Consider the following 17,781-nt stretch of genomic DNA (forward strand, 5'->3'; position numbering starts at 1 on the left):
CCCTGAACTGTGATACCAGGACATTCACTCCTGACTCTTCTGGTCACCCTCTACTAGCGGTTTTCCCTTGAACCCAGGCCCAGTCAGCCCTATGAGGGCTGTGGAGACTTTGGGTACCTCCAGTCACCCGGAGTGGGGGGACAGAGAAGCCTGACTCAAACCCCAAATCTTCGACTGGGCCCTTAGGTCTGCCCTCTTTGGGATCTCAGCCTCTCTTGTCCTTCTGAACTATGTCCCAGCCACACGGGCCTCCCGGGCCTCCTGTGGGGTAGGCTCTCCCCTGCCTGGGACCTCCCACCTGTTCTTCCTTCCTGGGGAAGCCCCACCATGATTCCCAAGCCAAACCCAGGGCCATGGTTCTGTGATCCTACCCCACATCCCTACACCTCCAATCATTTATGTGTGGCTTGTTTTTTTGTTTAATCCCCACGGAACTGAGCTTCCCAGGGACAGGGACGGACATTTCATTCGCTGCACGTGCCAGGCCCCTCGCGTGGTGCCAGGTGTCTGGTGACCAAGGGCCTGCCTGAGCCGCTGGAGTGCCCCTGTCCTCCGCAAAACTCCGAGCAGCGGAGACAGCCTCCAAGGGACAGATCCCTTACCGACCCATCAATTGGCCCTCCCTCTAGTGGAACTCAAATCTTAACAGATTGCCATTTGATTGGACTCCGATGCAGGGAAGTCAAATTCAAGACTGATTAAAAAGTAAAAATAAAACCCCAGGCTGCCAGCTTAATGAAATGCTGTCACAGAGGGGAGGAGCTCGGCCTGGCCCCAACGGCCCCAAGATGATGCTGGCAGTGACGTCTTTCACTCCGTCTGGTGCCCGGTCAGGCCTTTGACCTGACTCCGCTGTCCCGTCCACGGGACCAGGTCCGAGTGCCCGGGCCCAGGGGGCAGGCAGGCCTGGCTCACGGGGGTCTGCACTGCTCAGAGGGAACCTGGTAAAAACAGGGGTGGGTCCAGGGCCCACACCAGGGCTTCTGGCCCGGGGCCCTGATGAGGCTGGAGCAGCAGGGACTACATTTCCCAGAGTCCCCGGGTCCGGGCGAGTGAGCCATTGGAAGATTTAAATAGCCCAGGCCTGAGGCAGCCGGGCCACAGCTGTGCACGCGTCCGCCTCCGCGGCTGCTCCATTGGCGCCGGCCGGCATCGGGGGCTCGATTGGCTGCCCGGCTGGCGCTGACGTCCCCCCGGAGCGCGGCGGCCGCCAGAGGTAAACAGCCATGTGCAATCCCGCACTCCGGACTTAACACTGCTGCGGGGAAGGCGGGGAGGCAGCGGGCGGCGGCGGCTCCCCGGGCAGCTCCTGTCTTCGGGGACCAGGCCTCGCAGCAGGGCTGGCACCAGCCCTCGCCGTGTGAGTGGCACCATGCCAGCCTCCCAGAGCCGCGCCCGGGCCCGGGACCGCAACAATGTCCTCAACCGGGCGGAGTTCCTGTCCCTGAACCAGCCCCCCAAGGGGGCCCCGGAGCCCCGCAGCTCGGGCAGGAAGGCCCCGGGCCCCTCGGCGCAGCCCCCACCCCCGGGCGATGGGGCCCGTGAGCGGCGCCAGTCGCAGCAGCTCCCCGAGGAGGACTGCATGCAGCTGAACCCCTCCTTCAAGGGCATCGCCTTCAACTCCCTGCTGGCCATCGACATCTGCATGTCCAAGCGGCTGGGGGTGTGCGCCGGCCGCGCCGCGTCCTGGGCCAGTGCCCGCTCCATGGTCAAGCTCATTGGCATCACGGGCCACGGCATCCCCTGGATCGGCGGTACCATCCTCTGCCTGGTGAAGAGCAGCACACTGGCCGGTCAGGAGGTGCTCATGAACCTGCTTCTGGGTGAGTGTGTCCACCGCCCGCCCCACCGGTCCCCCCTGGGAGGGAGCCCACGCCACCCCACCCCGCCCGCCCAGGATGAGTGGGGCCCTCAGAAACCAACTGGAATGATCTAATGAGGTTAGGTAGGAAGGGTGCCCCAGAAACAGGTAAGCCTCCAGCTTGGGAAAGAGAGAACCAGGGATGTGCCGCCAGGGGACCCTCCAACGCGGGGGCCTCAAGGATGTGGAGGCCCTGTGGGGTCCTCCAGGGAAAGGCCCAGCTCTTGGCAGAGTGTACCACTGCCCCAGAGACAACTTGAGAGAAGGGGGTGCTGGAGGCTCTGGTCTCCAGGGAGGCCCTCAGGAGTCTGGTGAGGGTCCTGGAGGTGGGGGGAGTCCTGGTGTCCTAGAGCAGGGTAACTCCCATCCCATGGGTTGGGGTCCTTGAGCTCCTAGGCTGCTTGCAGACCACATCTGTGAGCCGCCCGGAGGTCCCCTCTGCTTGGTTCAGGGACCCTGCCAGCTGCCCGGGCCTGGGGGAGCTGGAGGTCCAGCCTGTGGCTCTGCCCACTTGTGGTCGCCTAGGGTCCTCACCTGCTGCTTCCCCGGGTGGGTCACTGGGGGGCAGCCAGGGGAGCGGGTCCCTGGTTTGTCTCACCATATAGTCTCTGCCGCCAGGGTCGTTCAGTCGAGCGCCGCCCTGTGCCAGGCACCACATGGACCCATGCGGAAGGCAATCCCTCCCCGCCAGTCACGAGATGACATCCGGCTCCCATCCAGCCCGCTTCCAGGCACCTGCACTTCCCGCAGGTGCTCGGGTAGCCCTGGCTCCCACCCTCCATGCTGGCCCATGTGGGTCCCCTTGGCCCCCCCCAGCATGGCCACCATTTTGGGCACAGGCAGGCGGCTGGCCCAGGCTCTCAAACCCTGATGAGGGAACACAGCTCCAGAAGGGGTGCAGGCTGGATGGCTGAGAGCTGTGGTCCTAGGGGAAGGTGGGAGAACATGTATCTGCCCACCCAGGGTCAGAGGGGCTGGGGCTGGACGCTCTGTGGGTGGGACGTGGGGAGGACTCGGACAGGTGCTTCCTGCACCCGCAATGTTTTCGTTCTTTTAGATTGCTTACGTTCCTTGTTATTTCTCGGGAATAGACCCGCGTGACTGCTGCTATTATCGCTCCCACTTTACAGATTAGGAAATTGAGGTTCCTATAAATAAAACAACCTGGCCAAGGCTTCAGAGCTGGAGATCTGCACCAGGGCCGCCTGACACCGAGGCCAGTGCCCTTTCCAGGCGCAGTGCCACAGGCTCTGGAGTGGGGGGCAGAGCAAGGTGGCTGAGGCGCCAGGCCAGGGGCTCATGACCCAGGGTTTCCCCAGGGCTGTTGTAGCCCCAGACAGAACACAGTTCAAGAAAGCTGTGTTGGGAGTTAGGTGGTCTGGTGTCCAAGGACAGGGGTGAGAAGGTGCCCTTGAGCCTCCCTCTCAAACCTGCCCGCTAGACACCATCCATGGGTCCCTCCCTGGATGACGCTGGAGGTGGTGACACTGTATTGGGAATGAGTTTGTCGTTTACTTGTGCCCAGCATTGCATAAAGCGTGCCATTGCTGCTAACCCTCACACAGCCCGGGAGGGAGAGGCAGTCATTCTTCTCCTAGTACAGAGGAGGAAACTGAGGCACAGGGAGGCGGCTGGCCCATGGTTATGCAGCTAGTCAGAGATGGGGCAGGGGTGAGAACTGGGAGCAGCTCTAGCCTGTGAAGCTGAAGTTTCTGGCTCATTCCAGCAAAACCCACGGCTGGGAGCTCAAAGGTGTCGGCTTCTGAGGATGAAGGCCAAGATTCAAGACGCCGCTCTTTTTGAACAAGAGTTTATCGAGCTTTATCGTGGCCCAAATACTGTGCCATGAATGTCCTGTACATCATAATGTAAAAGGATGTTTAATGACTTAATAAGATGAATATTAATATACCCACTTTACAGGGGAGTTAACTGAGGCTCAGAGGAGTCAAGGGACACACTCACCCCATGTGAGTGTTAGTGTTCGGCCCAGGAGCCAAAGCCACATACGCAGATGGCCAGACCCTCACCTCCCCCCTCCCTGTCTGTCTGCGGGTCGAGGTGCCACCCAGTCCATTCCAGAAGCATGAACGCAGCAAGGAGGTGAAGGGTCGTGGTAAGGGAGCGAAGGGTCTAGGGGGATATTTTCCACCTCCCAGCCCCTTTGTTCGTGTACTTAGTTACCTAGACCACGGAGAAATGAGGGCCTAGCACAAAGCAGCCGCTCTGAGCAGGCAGAGTGCTCTGTGGGCCCTCCAGTTCCGTGGGAGGAAACTCCAGCAAGTAGCCAAGGTGGGTTCTAATCCCACAGCTCCGGCCCAGCCTGCCTAGGGAGCTGCCGGCACCGTCCTCCACCTGGGAGAGCAGCCCACCCACTGCGCACAAACTGCGGGCTTCTGTCCATTCTGCAGTCTTCGGGGGGCCACGGAGACAGCCTTCAATCCTAGAGCACAGGTTCCAAGGTCAGACTGGGCTCGGTCCACTCCTTCTCTGACACTTTTTCTGTGAACTTGGTCAGGCGGGGTCCCATCCCTGAGCCTCAGTTTCCTGGTCTGTACATGGGGCTCCAGGGCTTATGGGAAGCTGAGAAAGCTCTTGGCACAGGGCTCCCCTGTGGGGGTCCAGTGCCATCCAGTGCCCTGGAGTGGAGGCCCCACCTGTATAGTTGGGACCTGGGCTCCCTGTGACCCCAGAGCAGAAAACTCAGGGGCCTTGGGAAATGGGAGCTCTAGCCACAGGGCCTGGGAGGAGCCCCAGCTGGGCCAGGTGGAAGTTCTCTGCGCAGCCCCCTGCCCCACGTTCCCTCCCCGAGGGCATGCTGGGCGGACTGGAGAAAAAGCCAGAAGGGATCTGAGCAAACCTTGGTCTCCAGAGTCAGCGGGACCTGGGTGCAAACCCGAGGCCTGCTGTGCGGACTCAGACGAGTGACTTTGCCTCTCTGAGCTTCATTTCCCTCATCTGTCAAATGGGCGGCTGGGACACTTCGCCAAAGAACATGTAAGAAGTTTGGCGCGTCCCAATGCCCATCAGCGCCCCTGCCCCCGTGGCGATCACCATCATCACCACCACTCATGTCAAAACAGTTCCAGGTCCCCGCAGGCTCCAGATGCCTACGAGATGCCCTGTCCCCTCCCTTGTCCCTCCCCTGCTGCACTCGGCTTGATGATCCCAAAGGGGAGCCGTGTGACAGGTGACCTAGGCCCATCCCTGTTTCTTTGTGGGCTGGTCCTTGGTAGACAATGGCTCCCATGTCTTGTTGCCATGACGTCTTTATTGAGATTTTCCTGATTATGAAAACTATGCATTCTTCTTGTTCTATATCACTTTTTGAATTTTTCACTTATTTGAAAGAACAAGAGAGAGAGCACAGATGGGGTAGGGGCAGAGGGAGAGGGAGAAGCTAGACCCCTCGCCTAGCAGGGTCTCCCATGCACGGCTCGATTCCAGGACCCCAGGATCGTGACATGAGCTGAAGGCAGACGCTTAAGCGAGGGTGCCACCCAGGCGCCCCTCTGTATCGTTTTCTATTGTGAAAAAATAGTCATGATCCCAAACCTACCATTTTGACCACTTTTTAAATCCACACTTCACGAGCATTAAAAACCTTCCCCATGTAACGCAACCATGACCGCACCCATCTCCAGAACTTTTCCACCTTTCCAAACCGAACTCAACCCCTAGTAAAGACTAACTCCCTATTTCCCCCTCCCCCAGCCCTTGGTGCCCACCGTTCCACTTCCTGTCTCTATGAACTTGACTTCTCTAGGGACCTCGTAAAAGTGGAATCATAAGGTATTTGTCCTTCTGTGTCTGGCTCATTTCACTTTGCCTAATGTCCCCCAGGTTCCTCCATGCAGCAGCTGGTGTCAGGATTTCCTTCCTCTTTAAGGCTGAATAACATTCCATCGTGTGGGTAGACCGAGCACACCGTGTCCATCCAGCATCCAGCAGTGGGCTCTCGGGCTGCCTCTGCCTTTGGGCTATTGGGAATAGTGCCGCTGGGAACACGGGGGTGCGTATGTCTGTTCAAGGCCCTGCTTTCAGGGCTTTGGGATAAATACTCAGAGTGGAATTGGTGGCTTCAATGGTAATTCTGTGTATAATTTTTCGAGGAGCCCCCATACTATTGCCCACGGCCGCCGCACCAGCAGCGAGGCACAGGGGCTGCGATTTCTGCACGTCCCTGCCAACACCTGCTGTTCCCTGGGTTTTGACAGTAACCATCCCAGTGAGTGTGACAGGTGGTAGCCCATGGTTTTGAGTTGCTTTTCCTTAATGATTAGTGATAACGAGCACCTTTTCATTATCCGTCCTTACAGTAAGGAAAATTCAAACATTCCAAGGGCAGATGATAAAGAAAGCCAGTGTCTCCCTTAAACCCCCTCCCCAGGAATGACATCCGCTCCATAGGCCCCCCGCCGCGTGGCCCCCTAACTCTGCACGTGCTAACACAGCATCTGTTTCTCAAATGACCTCCTGGGGTGTTTTGCCTGGCGTGGCCTCCTTCTCGTGGTCAGCAAAGGACCTGCTGGGCCGTGAACGTGCCCTTGGGGATCATGGTCTCAGCCCCACGTCCCTTTACCTCAAGCATGAAGGTTCAGAAACCAGACCTGGTCCCTCAGCCTTGCAGCGCCCATACGCCCACGCAGCGCCCCCTGTGCAGACCCTCTGTCTAATCCATGGTGTCAGCTCTCCCTCACCGCCGCCAGGTCCTGCTGTCGGGTGGCATGGTGATGTCCCCGAGACACAGAACCTGTCCCTAACTGATGGCGACCTAGGCTGCCCCCAGCCTTCCCTGCCAGCTCTGCAGGGAGAGAGCGGTGCCCCTGCTTCCCCCACCCCTGCTTTACTCGTCATGTCTCAGTGGGGCTCAGTGAGACCTCAGTCCTTCTGGGGGGCCTTCAGCTATCCCCTGCCCAGGCACCATCCTGACGGCTGCCCTTGTGGCCACGTATAGTTGGACAGGCTCGTGTCTACACTGCCTGGCGCTCCACTGAGTGAATAGATGTTGCTGTCAGATTCTGGTGCCCGTGGTCTTGATTTCCTTGTACCTCGATGGTTTTCAGAGATAGGCAGAGCCGGCTTTAGCGTCTGGATTCTTCAGTTGAGCAATGGAAACCTGCAAAGTTACGTGCTCGGACCGCTCAGGCCAGGGGAGATAGACAGGCCGGCGCCCCCGTGTTGGCCTCCCGGGTGCCTAGGGCTGGAGGTGCGGCTGTGTCTGACGTCAGGGGCTGCCCAGGTCAGGAGAGGTGGCGGCACGTGCACACACAAGCACACACGCACACACACACTACTCAGGCCAGCAGAGCGGAGGTCCCAGTGCTGAGAGGCTGGAAGGTTCTCACCTACTCTCAGGACCCCCCCCACCCGGCTGCTCTGCTCCCTGCGTCCCTCCCTGAGAACTGCCTCCTGCCGGAGCCGTGCGCTAGTTTTTTCAAGAGTTTTGTGTGCATGTGCTGAAATACGCATAAAATTTACCGTTTGAGCCATATTCCCATGGTAAAATTCAGCAGCATTAAGGCATTCCCGTTGTGTGCACCCATCACCCCCGTCCACCTCCAGAACTCTGCCATCTTCCCAAAGCAAAACTCCGTTCCCGGGAGTCACAAACTTCTCATTCACGTACTTCCCTTGGCGGAACGTCCTCACCCTTCCCCCAGCTCTGGGGAACCACCGCTTTCTTTCTGTCTCTCTGAGTCTGTCTATCCTAGAGACCCCATAAAAGTGCAGTCATAGAATATTTGTCCTTTTATAAAAATAACTTTTTTAAAAAATTTATTTATTTGAAGGGTGCCTGGGTAGCTCTGTGGGTTAAGCATCTGACTCTTGATGTCGGCTCAGGTCGGGATCTCGGAGTCCTGGGATCGAGCCCCACATGAGGCTCCACGCCTAGGGGGAGTCTGCTTCGGATTCTCTCTCTCTTCACCCCTCCCCCTTCTTGGGCACTCTCTCTCGCTCTGCTCCCCAGTCTCTGTCTCAAATAAATAAACAAATCTTAAAAAAAAAAAAAAAAACCAAGATTGATTTATTTGAAAGAGAGAGAGCAGGCAGAGGGAGAAAGAGAGAGAGAACCTCAGGCAGGCTCCACATCTAGCACAGAGCCCAACGTGGGGGTCGACCTCACGCCCCTGAGATCATGACCTGAGCTGAAACCAAGAGTTGGATGCTTACCTGACGGCAGCACCCAGACGGTCCTGGGGAAAAAAAAAAAAACAAACTTTAAAAAATGTGCCCAAGTTGGGGCACCTGGGTGGCTCAGTGGGTTAAGCCTCTGCCTTCAGCTCAGGTCATGACCTCGGGGTCCTGGGATCGAGCCCCGCATCGGGCTCTCTGCTCGGCAGGGAGTCAGCTTCCTCCTCTCTCTCTCTCTGCCTGCCTGCCTACTTGTGATCCCTCTCTCTGTGTGTCAAATAAATAAATAAAATCTTTTAAAAAAATGTGCCCAAGTAATGCCTGTTTGTGGTAAGGAAAAAATTTAAATGCAGAATGACAAAAAGACCATGAAAATCACCCTCATCTTCCTACCTAGAGAGAAGCACCATTACTGTTCAGCGCGGCGCCGTCCAGACTTCTTTTCTCTGCATATAAACGCGCTTGCATCTTAGTTCAGAAGGACGGCGTCCTGCATGAATCCTGCTCGTCCTTCCCCGCTTGACAGAGAGCCCCGCTGCGCCCCCTCGGAGGCTATAAATACACACCCTCCTGGTCACTGGCCGTGGCCTCCGAGCGACCCATTGTCTAGACTAGAGCGCGGTGCGTCCCATCCGCCTCCTACTCAAGGGCAGGGTGCGGTTTTCAGTGTTACAAGGAGTGCTGCAGTGGCCATCCTTGACCGTGAATCACGGTGCGCATCCCTAATTACTTCCCGAGGAGGTACTCCTGCAGGCCGGAGGGCTGAGTCAAGGCAGACGTGTTGCAAAGGCTTCTAAGTCCGAGGCCAAATGCCCTTCAGAAAGGTTAGGCCCGTTTTTACCACCCCACGCCACTGCAGCTGGTCCCCCCCGCCGGTTCCTAAAGGAGCTGGAATGGGAGATGAGAGGTGGGGCCGACCCCCAGCCCAGAAGAGCTGGGACCCCCCCCCAGCTTCAGCCGGTGAGAGTCATGGCCCCCTGACCTGTCCCCTCAGCCACCAATAGGGAGCCCCCATACGGCCTGGCCTGATTCCCTGAGGCTGGAAAGTAGTGAGCACCCCACAGGGGCCATGAGAGGTCATCCCAGCCGTTCCCCTGCCTCCAGGCACACAGACAGACAGACATACACACACACACAGAAGTGGCCAGCCACAGGCAGTCAGGAGACCTGAGGAACAGCCAATTCCAAATCCCACCCCCCATAGCTGTGCTTTTCTAAGATAGTTCTGGTTCCTGCCTCACCCCTGTACCCCTGCAACCCTCTGGTTCCTTGGACAGCACAGGCCCCCAGGGTCTCTGGGGTGGGAGTGGGACAGAGGGCACCGAGGCAGGATCTCGTCCTACTCTGAGGCCCAGAGGCCGCCGGGGCAGCAGGGCCTGGGGAATGGCCGGGCTTCCCCCCTGGGGGTCCAGGCCCCTCAGAGTCCTGCTTGCTGAGAGGATCTGAGCATGGAGATGGCCACCAGGATGGCCATGAGGGGCAGTGAGGGAGGCCAAAGCCCGTCCCAGGGACCGTCTATGAAGCACTTCCTACGAGCAGCCCTCCAGGCAGCCTCCAGGATTTTGTCAGTGAGAGGAGGGAGGCTCGGACAGAGGGACGTGCCGAGGTCACACAGCTCGCAAGCTGCTGCCCTTGAAGCTGGCCTCTGATTCTGGAGCCCAGGAGCGTGCCCTGGCTGATGCCGGGGAGTGGAGGCCGGGGAGGAGGACACCTGCTCAGGTTAGCTGTCGGGGGTCGGCGGGCTTCGGCTACTCTCCTGCCCCTTGCCCCCGAGCATCCTGCCAGGCGGACGTTCCCCAAGGGGCCCCCCGGCCTCCAACTCCAGGAGGAATGTAGGTCAGGGAACTTGACAGCGCCGTGTGAGCGGAATTCACGGAGCCCTGAGTGATGGAGCCATTTGCTTCTATTTCTGGGCCCTAGATTATGCGCTGACAGTGTCAGAATCACGGTCCCAGGGAGGGCCGGCCACCGTGCTGGAGGAGGGGAGGGCCGCCCTGTTGGGATAGCAGGAGCAGGGCTGAGGAGTGGGAGGCCCGGGGCAGGCCATTCAGCTTCTGAGCCACAGCCCAGGTCGGGACAGCTGCCGCTGGGTGAGGGGGAGACCCCCGGCCCTTTGCACCTGTAAAGGAACTCTCTGTCAGGTGCTTGCTTCCCGCCTACCGCTCGGCCAGATGGCACTCTGCCAGCCTGGTCTCCAGCCCCAGACCTGGGTCTGCCTGACCTACCCAAGAACTGGAGGTCAAGTGAATGAATGAACAAGACTTAAGATGGCCCAGTGGTCTCCGAGGGGCACAGGACAGTGGGGTGGCATCTCTACCTCATTATGGCCTCAAGAGACACAATCAGCCAGAAATAGCAGGTTCTCAAAGGCCCAGAGGCAGGGTTTTTAAATCATGGGACACAGGCGGCCCCATGGCCTCTGTGGGAGGGCAGGGGTGGGTCACAGAGCCAAGCCCCCACCCCCAGCTTCACCAGCGGGCCGCCTGTGTCATCTGGTTCCTATACTGAGCCTTTGTACATGCTTTACCGGGGAAATGCTCTGCTGCTGCTACAGAATGTGGGGGCGTGGGTCTAGCTCAGTTTGTGGCCTGTGGGTCCTGACCACCCATGAGGAGAGCTGGGGCTTGTGGGGAGTCTGGGGCACAAGCCCTCCCTGCCTTCAGCCACCGAATCTGAGCCGGGCCTGAGCATGGGGCACCCACTAGGCAGCCTAGAGGTGCCAACCCTCTCCCTCCCTCCTGCCTTCTGCCGCGGACGCCTCTGCCAGGACTCACACTTGTCTGGGAAGGCAGAGTTCCAACCAGCAACAACTTGCCAAGTTGAAGCACCCTGGTTTTTTGGCTCAGAAACTTGGTCAGCAGGTGGACGGACGACCGTGTCTTCCAGTGACTAGTGTCCCTCGAAGCTCTATCTCAGGCCCTGATCCTGGTCCACATTAGACCCCCGCAGACCCTAGCAGCCCACCTGACGCCCGGGCTGTGGCTGGCCACTGTCCCCCAGCACCGGGGAAGTCCAGGCCCTAGACGCTCTGACTTGCCTTCAGGTGACAGAGGTCGCAGAACCGGGGCCAAGTACATCTGACCCCAGTGGGACGTCACAGAAGGAAACCCTTTTGCCGATGCACCTGCTGGATGCTAGCTAGCCACCAGGTCAGGCCGGATGGGACTGAGGGATGATAACAGCAGCTATGCCTCTTGGCCGCTGAGCTCACTGTGTCCTGTGACAAGCCTGTTACAGGTGAGCAGGTCGAGGTCCCGAAAAGTGAAGGACTTGTCCTTAATTAATGCAGGAAGAACTTGACCCCAGCCATGATCCCGGAAGCTGCGAGTGGAACCCCCACCCTAAGAACTGTCCCCCCGCCCCCGCCTGGCTTCCCGCTTCTGCTGCTCCATGAGGCTGAGAGCTCCAGAGGTCAGCTGCCTCCCTTCAGCTCCCACCTGCCCTGGGGATCTGGCAGTCCCCCGTCCCTCTTCTGCTGGGACTGTGACCTTCCAAAGGCTCCAGCTGGCTCCCAGCCCGGGCCTGGCCTCCACCTGGGTCCGTGGGCTGGCTGGCCACACACGTCCCCAGCTGGCCAGCTCCCATTGCCATGGAAATGTGGGGAGGACGCCTGTAGAACGGGGTCCCCTCCCTCCCTGTGGCTTGTCGTCCCTCAGGCCAGCAGCTTCTCCGGCCACCGCTTCCTGCTCCCGTCCTCCCTTGCTGGCCAGGCACCTCCCAAGGTGGGCAGACGTCAGCTATGGAGAGGGGAAGGCCCAGGAGAGGCCAGGGGTTCAGATCCCAAACCCAGAGACGGGACAGCAGGCAGCAGCCCTGCTGGGTGGGGCGGGGGGTGGGGCGGGTAACCAGGAAGGCCAAGAAGTCCCCCACTAACCAGGGAATTCAGGGTTAATTTGGGAGCAGCCTGAAGTCTCTTGCTGGTACCTTCAAATAAATACCCCCCGGGCTTCATCTCCCACAGCTGTGGCAGCGAGGGGTGGGGCAGGGGTGCGGCCAGACTTTCCCAAACAGGTTACAGACTTACAGACCCGTGTGCAGAGCGCGTTGCCGATGATATTAAGTCTATGCTCCGTAGACGGATAAGGTCTGGAACGGCGGCGACCTCTGGGCGGTGGGATTACAGGTGATTTAAAATTGTACTCGTTTCCTAATTTGTAAATTTGCGACAGTGACTACCTCCTGCACCTTTTTTTTTCTTCAAAAGCTGGTTGGATTTTTCTCCATGTCTGAGCAAGAGCGGTTGTAAGCCAACCGTTCGGGAAGCCCCTGCAGTTTCCAGAAAAGCTCCCAGCACCAGGCTGCCGTGAATTATCAAATAGTGACAACCCTCCTGCTGAGCCAGGCATGTTGGGGGGACCGACTCGCCTCAGTTTGCTCGGATGTCCCTGTTTGAGCCCTGAAGGTCTTGTGTCCCTGGAAACCCCTCTGTCCCAGCCACACTTGAGATGGCTGGTCCCCTGTGCCCGACCCCCTCCAGGAGGTAGGTGTCTGTGATCTCATCTCCCTGGTGAGGAAAGGTACGTGACTTGTCCAAGGTCGCACAACCAGGAGGCTCCTGGGCTGGGACGCAAACTTCATTCTCTGTGATACTTGTGAGGTTGGCCACCATACCATGACGCCCAGTCTCCTCTGTCACCCGGAGAAGGGTTTCCAGGTGTTGTGACCTATGGGGTCTCCAAGGGCCTCTGTAAGGACGGGGATGGTTTCTGCGGAGATTTTACATACACCCCCTCCCAGCCCATTGGCTGTCTGGATGCCACTGTGATCAGCTGGGTGGAAAAGGAGCCTTGTCACCGTGCCTTCCACTAACAGCAGAGAGAGAGCATACCTTCCAAGGCCACACAGCACAGAGTGGGTGGGGGGAGGCAGGACGGATGGAGACCCAGGTCTCCCCTGTGCTCCCAAATGGGAGAAGAGCTCACCCCCACCCCCGGCCATTCACCCCAGGCAGTGACTCCACGAACATCTAGAGACTTCCATTCCGTGCCTGGCCCTAGGCACAAACCTGTGAACAAGGTGGCCTCGGCCACCACCTCCATGGAGGGATGGTGTTGATGCCGAGTGTCTCCCCAGCCAGAGGGTTCCTTGGCTGCAGCTGGGTGAGTGATGAAAAGGAGAAACGTGCTGTGCTGGAAACGCGCCGTTTAGGGCCTGACCCGGAGTTCTGGAGGTCTGGGAAGGCCTCCCTAAGGAGGTGACATTCCTGCCAAGGCCTGAAGGATGAGGGAGAATAAGTCAGTGGGGAAGGGAAAGGGCCAAACCCTCTGGAAAGGAGGAGCTCAGGGATGATGGCTCCCATCTCCAAGGTTTTGTCTTGTCCTCCGTAACATGGGGACCGTGCGTTTGGCTGCTGCGGAGGTGAGGGTCCCTCCCAGGGACACATCGTGTCACCATGGGACGCAGTGACTGCACCTGTACCTGTGTGCCCACAGAACTGGAGACAGGCGCCAACACATACGCGTACCCAAACATTTGTAATAGCCCCAGGAGGTGCCGGCTGCCCAGATGTCCGCAGACAAACAGACGGAGACACGAGCGGTGGTGCCTCCAGACGGGGGATATCATTCAGCCTTAGGAATGAGGAACGGACAGAGACACCGGGAGGGGTCGGGATGGTTGATGGGCTGTGGGGTGATTCCCTGTGTATGGAAGTTCCATCGAGACAGAAAGCAGATGAGTGGCGTCCAGGACTGCGGGGAGGACGACAGGGGCTGGTTGCTCACTGGGTGTGGGACCCTCTTTCAGGGTGATCAGTGTGTTTTGGAACTGGATGGGGGAGATGCTTACCCAGCCCTGTGAACGTACTAAATGCCGCTGGGTGCGCTTCAAAATGGTTCGTTGTAAGTGACATGAATTTCACTTTTAAAGAACAGGGATTGGGTGTGGAGGGCACCTGAGTGGTTCAGTGGTTAAGCCTCTGCCTTCGGCTCAGGCCATCATCCCAGGGTCCTGGGATCGAGCACCGCTTCGGGCTCTCTGCTCAGCGGGGAGCCTGCTTCTTCTCCCTCTCCCTCCCTCTACCCCTTCCCCCACAACTCGTGCTTGCTTGCTCTCTCTCAAATAAATAGAATCTTTTTTTTTTTTAAAGATTTTATTTATTTATTTGACAGAGATCACAAGCAGACGGAGAGGCAGGCAGAGAGAGAGAGAGAGGGAAGCAGGCTTCTTGCTGAGCAGAGAGCCCGATGTGGGACTCGATCCCAGGACCCTGAGATCATGACCCGAGCCGAAGGCAGCGGCTCAACCCACTGAGCCACCCAGGCGCCCCTATAAATAGAATCTTTAAAAATAAATAAATAAATACTAAAAACCAGGGGTGGTCACGTGCTGCTCTCAACATGGCAGGGACCCCAGTGAGGTCCTTTGAGAACCATCACCAGCCAGGGTGGTGGATCAGGCCCTCCAAGGGGCCCGCAAGGGCCACCGATGCCCCCCGATGACTTGCTCTCTCATGCAGCACCTTTCCTGAGCACAGTGAGCACATTGGGTCTGGACCCTCTTGGAGTCCCCAGGGCATCAGGGAAGAGAGACAAGATAAATACTAAGAAGTGTGTGATGTGTCCGGGCTAAGAAACGCTGTAAGGACAAAGTCCGGGCGGGGTAGAGAGGGCCAGGGCTTTGGTAAACAGGTGGTAGGGAAGGCATGAGCCAGTGGATAGCCCAGAAGAGGGTGATCAGGCGGAGGGAACAGTACAAGCAAAGGCCCTGCGGTGGAAACATGTTCAGGGGCGAGTGTGGCTGGGAGGAAGAAAGCAAATCGGGGTGGGGTGCAGAGCTGTGAGGGGACACTGAGCATCCTGTGGGCCTCTCTCTCTCTCTCTCTCTCTCTCTCGCCCACAGCTCTGCTCCTGGATATCATGACGGTGGCCGGTGTCCAGAAGCTCATCAGGAGGCGCGGCCCATTCGAGACGAGCCCCAGCCTCCTGGACTACCTCACCATGGACATCTATGCCTTCCCCGCCGGGCACGCCAGCCGCGCGGCCATGGTGTCCAAGTTCTTCCTCAGCCACCTGGTGCTGGCGGTGCCCCTGCGGGTCCTGCTGGTGCTCTGGGCCTTCTGCGTGGGCCTGTCGCGCGTGATGATCGGCCGCCACCACATCACCGACGTCATCTCGGGCTTCATCATTGGCTACTTCCAGTTCCGCCTGGTGGAGCTGGTCTGGATGTCCTCCAACACCTGCCAGATGCTCATCTCTGCCTGGTGAGCCACTGCCCGTGGCTCCGGGACCCAGGGTGGCCTGGGAGAGGAGGCAGCAGCTGCGGGGTCCACGGGGCCAAGTGTCTGTCCCCCCACTCCTGCGCTTAGACTGTGAGCGTCCTCCCAAGGTGGGCCAGGGGCCCCAGGGAGAGCCGTGCTTGGCTTCCGCCCTGGAGACGGGAGGCGAGAACCAGGGTGGCAGGAGCGGGGCCGAGCATTGTCCTGTCCCTCCATTGTCGTGACTGCTGAGTGCTTGGCCACACCCCCCCGTGCCACAGCACATTGCCTGGCAAGACACCCCCAGCCGCCACCCGACACAGGTGCCACTGCCATTAACGGTCGCCAATAGCTTAGGGCAGCCCTTTCGAAAGGGTGCCCTGCCAGATGCCGGCCTGCAAGACCGGGAAGAAGAAAGGGTTTTGTGGTCAAATAATCTTGGGGAATGCTGCATACTCTGCCCCCCATGCTGGCCGTTCACGAGAGCCGTTGTTGTCATAAAGGCTCTGACAAGTCCTGTAGAAAGGCTTCCTGTCAGACCCCGTTGAACTCCATGTTTCTTCCACTTATTTGACCACAGACCCCTTTTCTCGAGGAACAGCTACGAACCCCCAAAGATCTGCCGTCTCCTCAAGCACGTTTTGGGAGATGCTGCCCGGGAGCCAGGGGGCCCAAGGCGCAAGTGGGCCCCTCCCAGCACCCAGGAAGGCCCAGTGTTGCGTGCCACCTACGGAGAGCCCCCGGCCATGGGCATCGGTGCCGCTTTGGCCCTCAGGGCCGGACTCCGTGTGACCTGATAGGTCGTTTTCCAAGTCCCCGTTCTGGCTGTGCGTTTCATGCAACAATACAGAGGACTTGCAGCGGACCCCTCCCCCGTGCTCTCTCGCGTGACGCATGTTTCCGGGCAGGACAGTCTGTTGACATCCAAGGGTGGGATTTCATCAGCCCCGGACAGGCCAGGGTATCAAGTGGTCAGGGGGCAGGGGGCTCCTGAACTTTCCCAGGCTGGTGGGTCGTTCTCCCTGAGGTCATTGTCTGGGGTTCCAGGGCCTGGGTCGTGACGTTTGGGAAGTCCTCATGGAGCTGCTGTCAGGGTCTCCCCTGGAGGCCCAGACCCTCTCCTGCTCCAGTCTCAAGTGTCCCTGGCTCCCGGCCCCTGAGCCAGGGGACAAGCCATCAGGCCAGTGGAGGAGAGCCATGACGAGGGGCGTCCAGGGAGCTCAGGCCAGGGACCAGCCAGGAAGTGCGGGCGGGGGGTGGGGGGGAGTGTTAGGGGCAGGGGGAGGAGGGGGCAAGGAGGCCGTGCCTGTCACGGATGAGAGTGAGCCCCCCATGGCTGAGCCCAGACTGCAGGGTAGGGGGAAGACGCGTCAGGCTGGGGTCGGGGCTCGGGGTTCCCTGAGCGAGCACTTAGTGTGTGACGGCTCGACCCCTCTGAGTGGGGCTGTTGATGTGCCCATTGTGTGCATGAGAAAAAGAGGCCCAGAGAGGGTAGGCGACTTGCCCAAGGTTGCAGGGGACAACACTCTGCAGCCCACCAGCTGCCCATGATGGAGGGGGATGGGTCTCCGGACCCAGAGTGCTCCACTGGGCTGGCCCTCCGGGCTGACCGCCCGCCCCTCCTGCTGCAGGGAACCTGAGTCCTCACATGCTGGATGGCTGTGGCTCCCCCGACACCCATCTGGGCCGTGGCCCCCACAGACCAGTACCCACCCACTCCCCCAAGACCCCCGGCTTCTCTTTTGAGCCTCCAGGGCTCCCTGCCCTACTGGAGTGGGCCAGGACATCTGCACCTTGTCATTCCCCTGAAGGAGTTCTGGGGCACCAAACCGGCCGGGCCACCACGACGAAAAGCCCCAGCTTCCGGTCCAGGCCGTTGGCTACTTCTGGAGTCTTTAAAATACATTCTGCTCGTCTCCCCAGATGCTCCCAGGTGCTGAGTTTATGAGACGCCCAGCAGAAGGGGTGAGGGTGTCTTCCTCCCCGCCTCACCCCCGCCCTGGAAATCTGCGATCCACGGTGGACCCTGCTCCAGCTTTGGGCTGGGGATGGGCTGCTGCCCTCTGGCGCCCCATCTGCAGAGGATGGGGGGTGGTCTCTGGAGTCTTTAGGATGAGAAGGGGCTTCTGAAGAATGGAGGGTTCTCAGCAGCTCCCCTAAGGCTTAGAGGGGGCTGGTGGAATGCCACGGGCCTGATAAATGGTTACAAGGAAAGGCCCCTGGGAAGGCTCGTCTGGGAGGTACCTCCTGGGGGTGTCGGGAACACTGGGTACTAGGGACCCAGGCTCAGGCCAATGCCAGCACTTCCTGGCAGGGGTGACATCCCCTCTCGGAGACCCTGTGTACTGCTCGATCAGATAGGGATGACAGTGGTCCCTGGGAGGTTGTGTGTGATGCAGGGGTGCCCTCACTGTGGAAGCCTGGCAGGTCTGTGCTCAAGGATGCCACCCGGATGTCATGGATGGACCCCTCTGAGGGGACCCGCGAGGGCAGAGCAGGGGGAGGGGTGGGGGACAATTCCTTGGGAACCCGCCATCACCCCACTGCTCCTGGAGAGTCCCCAGGGGGATGTGGGCGGGCAGGGGTGGCT

General features: G+C 59.3%; 1 protein-coding gene across 1 annotated transcript; it reads left to right on the forward strand.

The window, feature by feature from the left end:
* The first annotated feature begins 860 nt into the window (after positions 1-860).
* On the forward strand, positions 861-16,056 carry PLPP7 (phospholipid phosphatase 7 (inactive)). Its single transcript, XM_047699591.1, has 2 exons — positions 861-1,823; positions 14,837-16,056. Exons 1-2 carry the CDS (start codon positions 1,373-1,375, stop codon positions 15,199-15,201), a joined length of 816 nt encoding a protein of 271 aa, XP_047555547.1. The 5' UTR covers positions 861-1,372; the 3' UTR covers positions 15,202-16,056.
* Positions 16,057-17,781: the final 1,725 nt, after the last annotated feature.

This window comes from Lutra lutra, chromosome 13 (assembly GCF_902655055.1).
Source record: "Lutra lutra chromosome 13, mLutLut1.2, whole genome shotgun sequence".
NCBI lineage: Eukaryota > Metazoa > Chordata > Mammalia > Carnivora > Mustelidae > Lutra > Lutra lutra.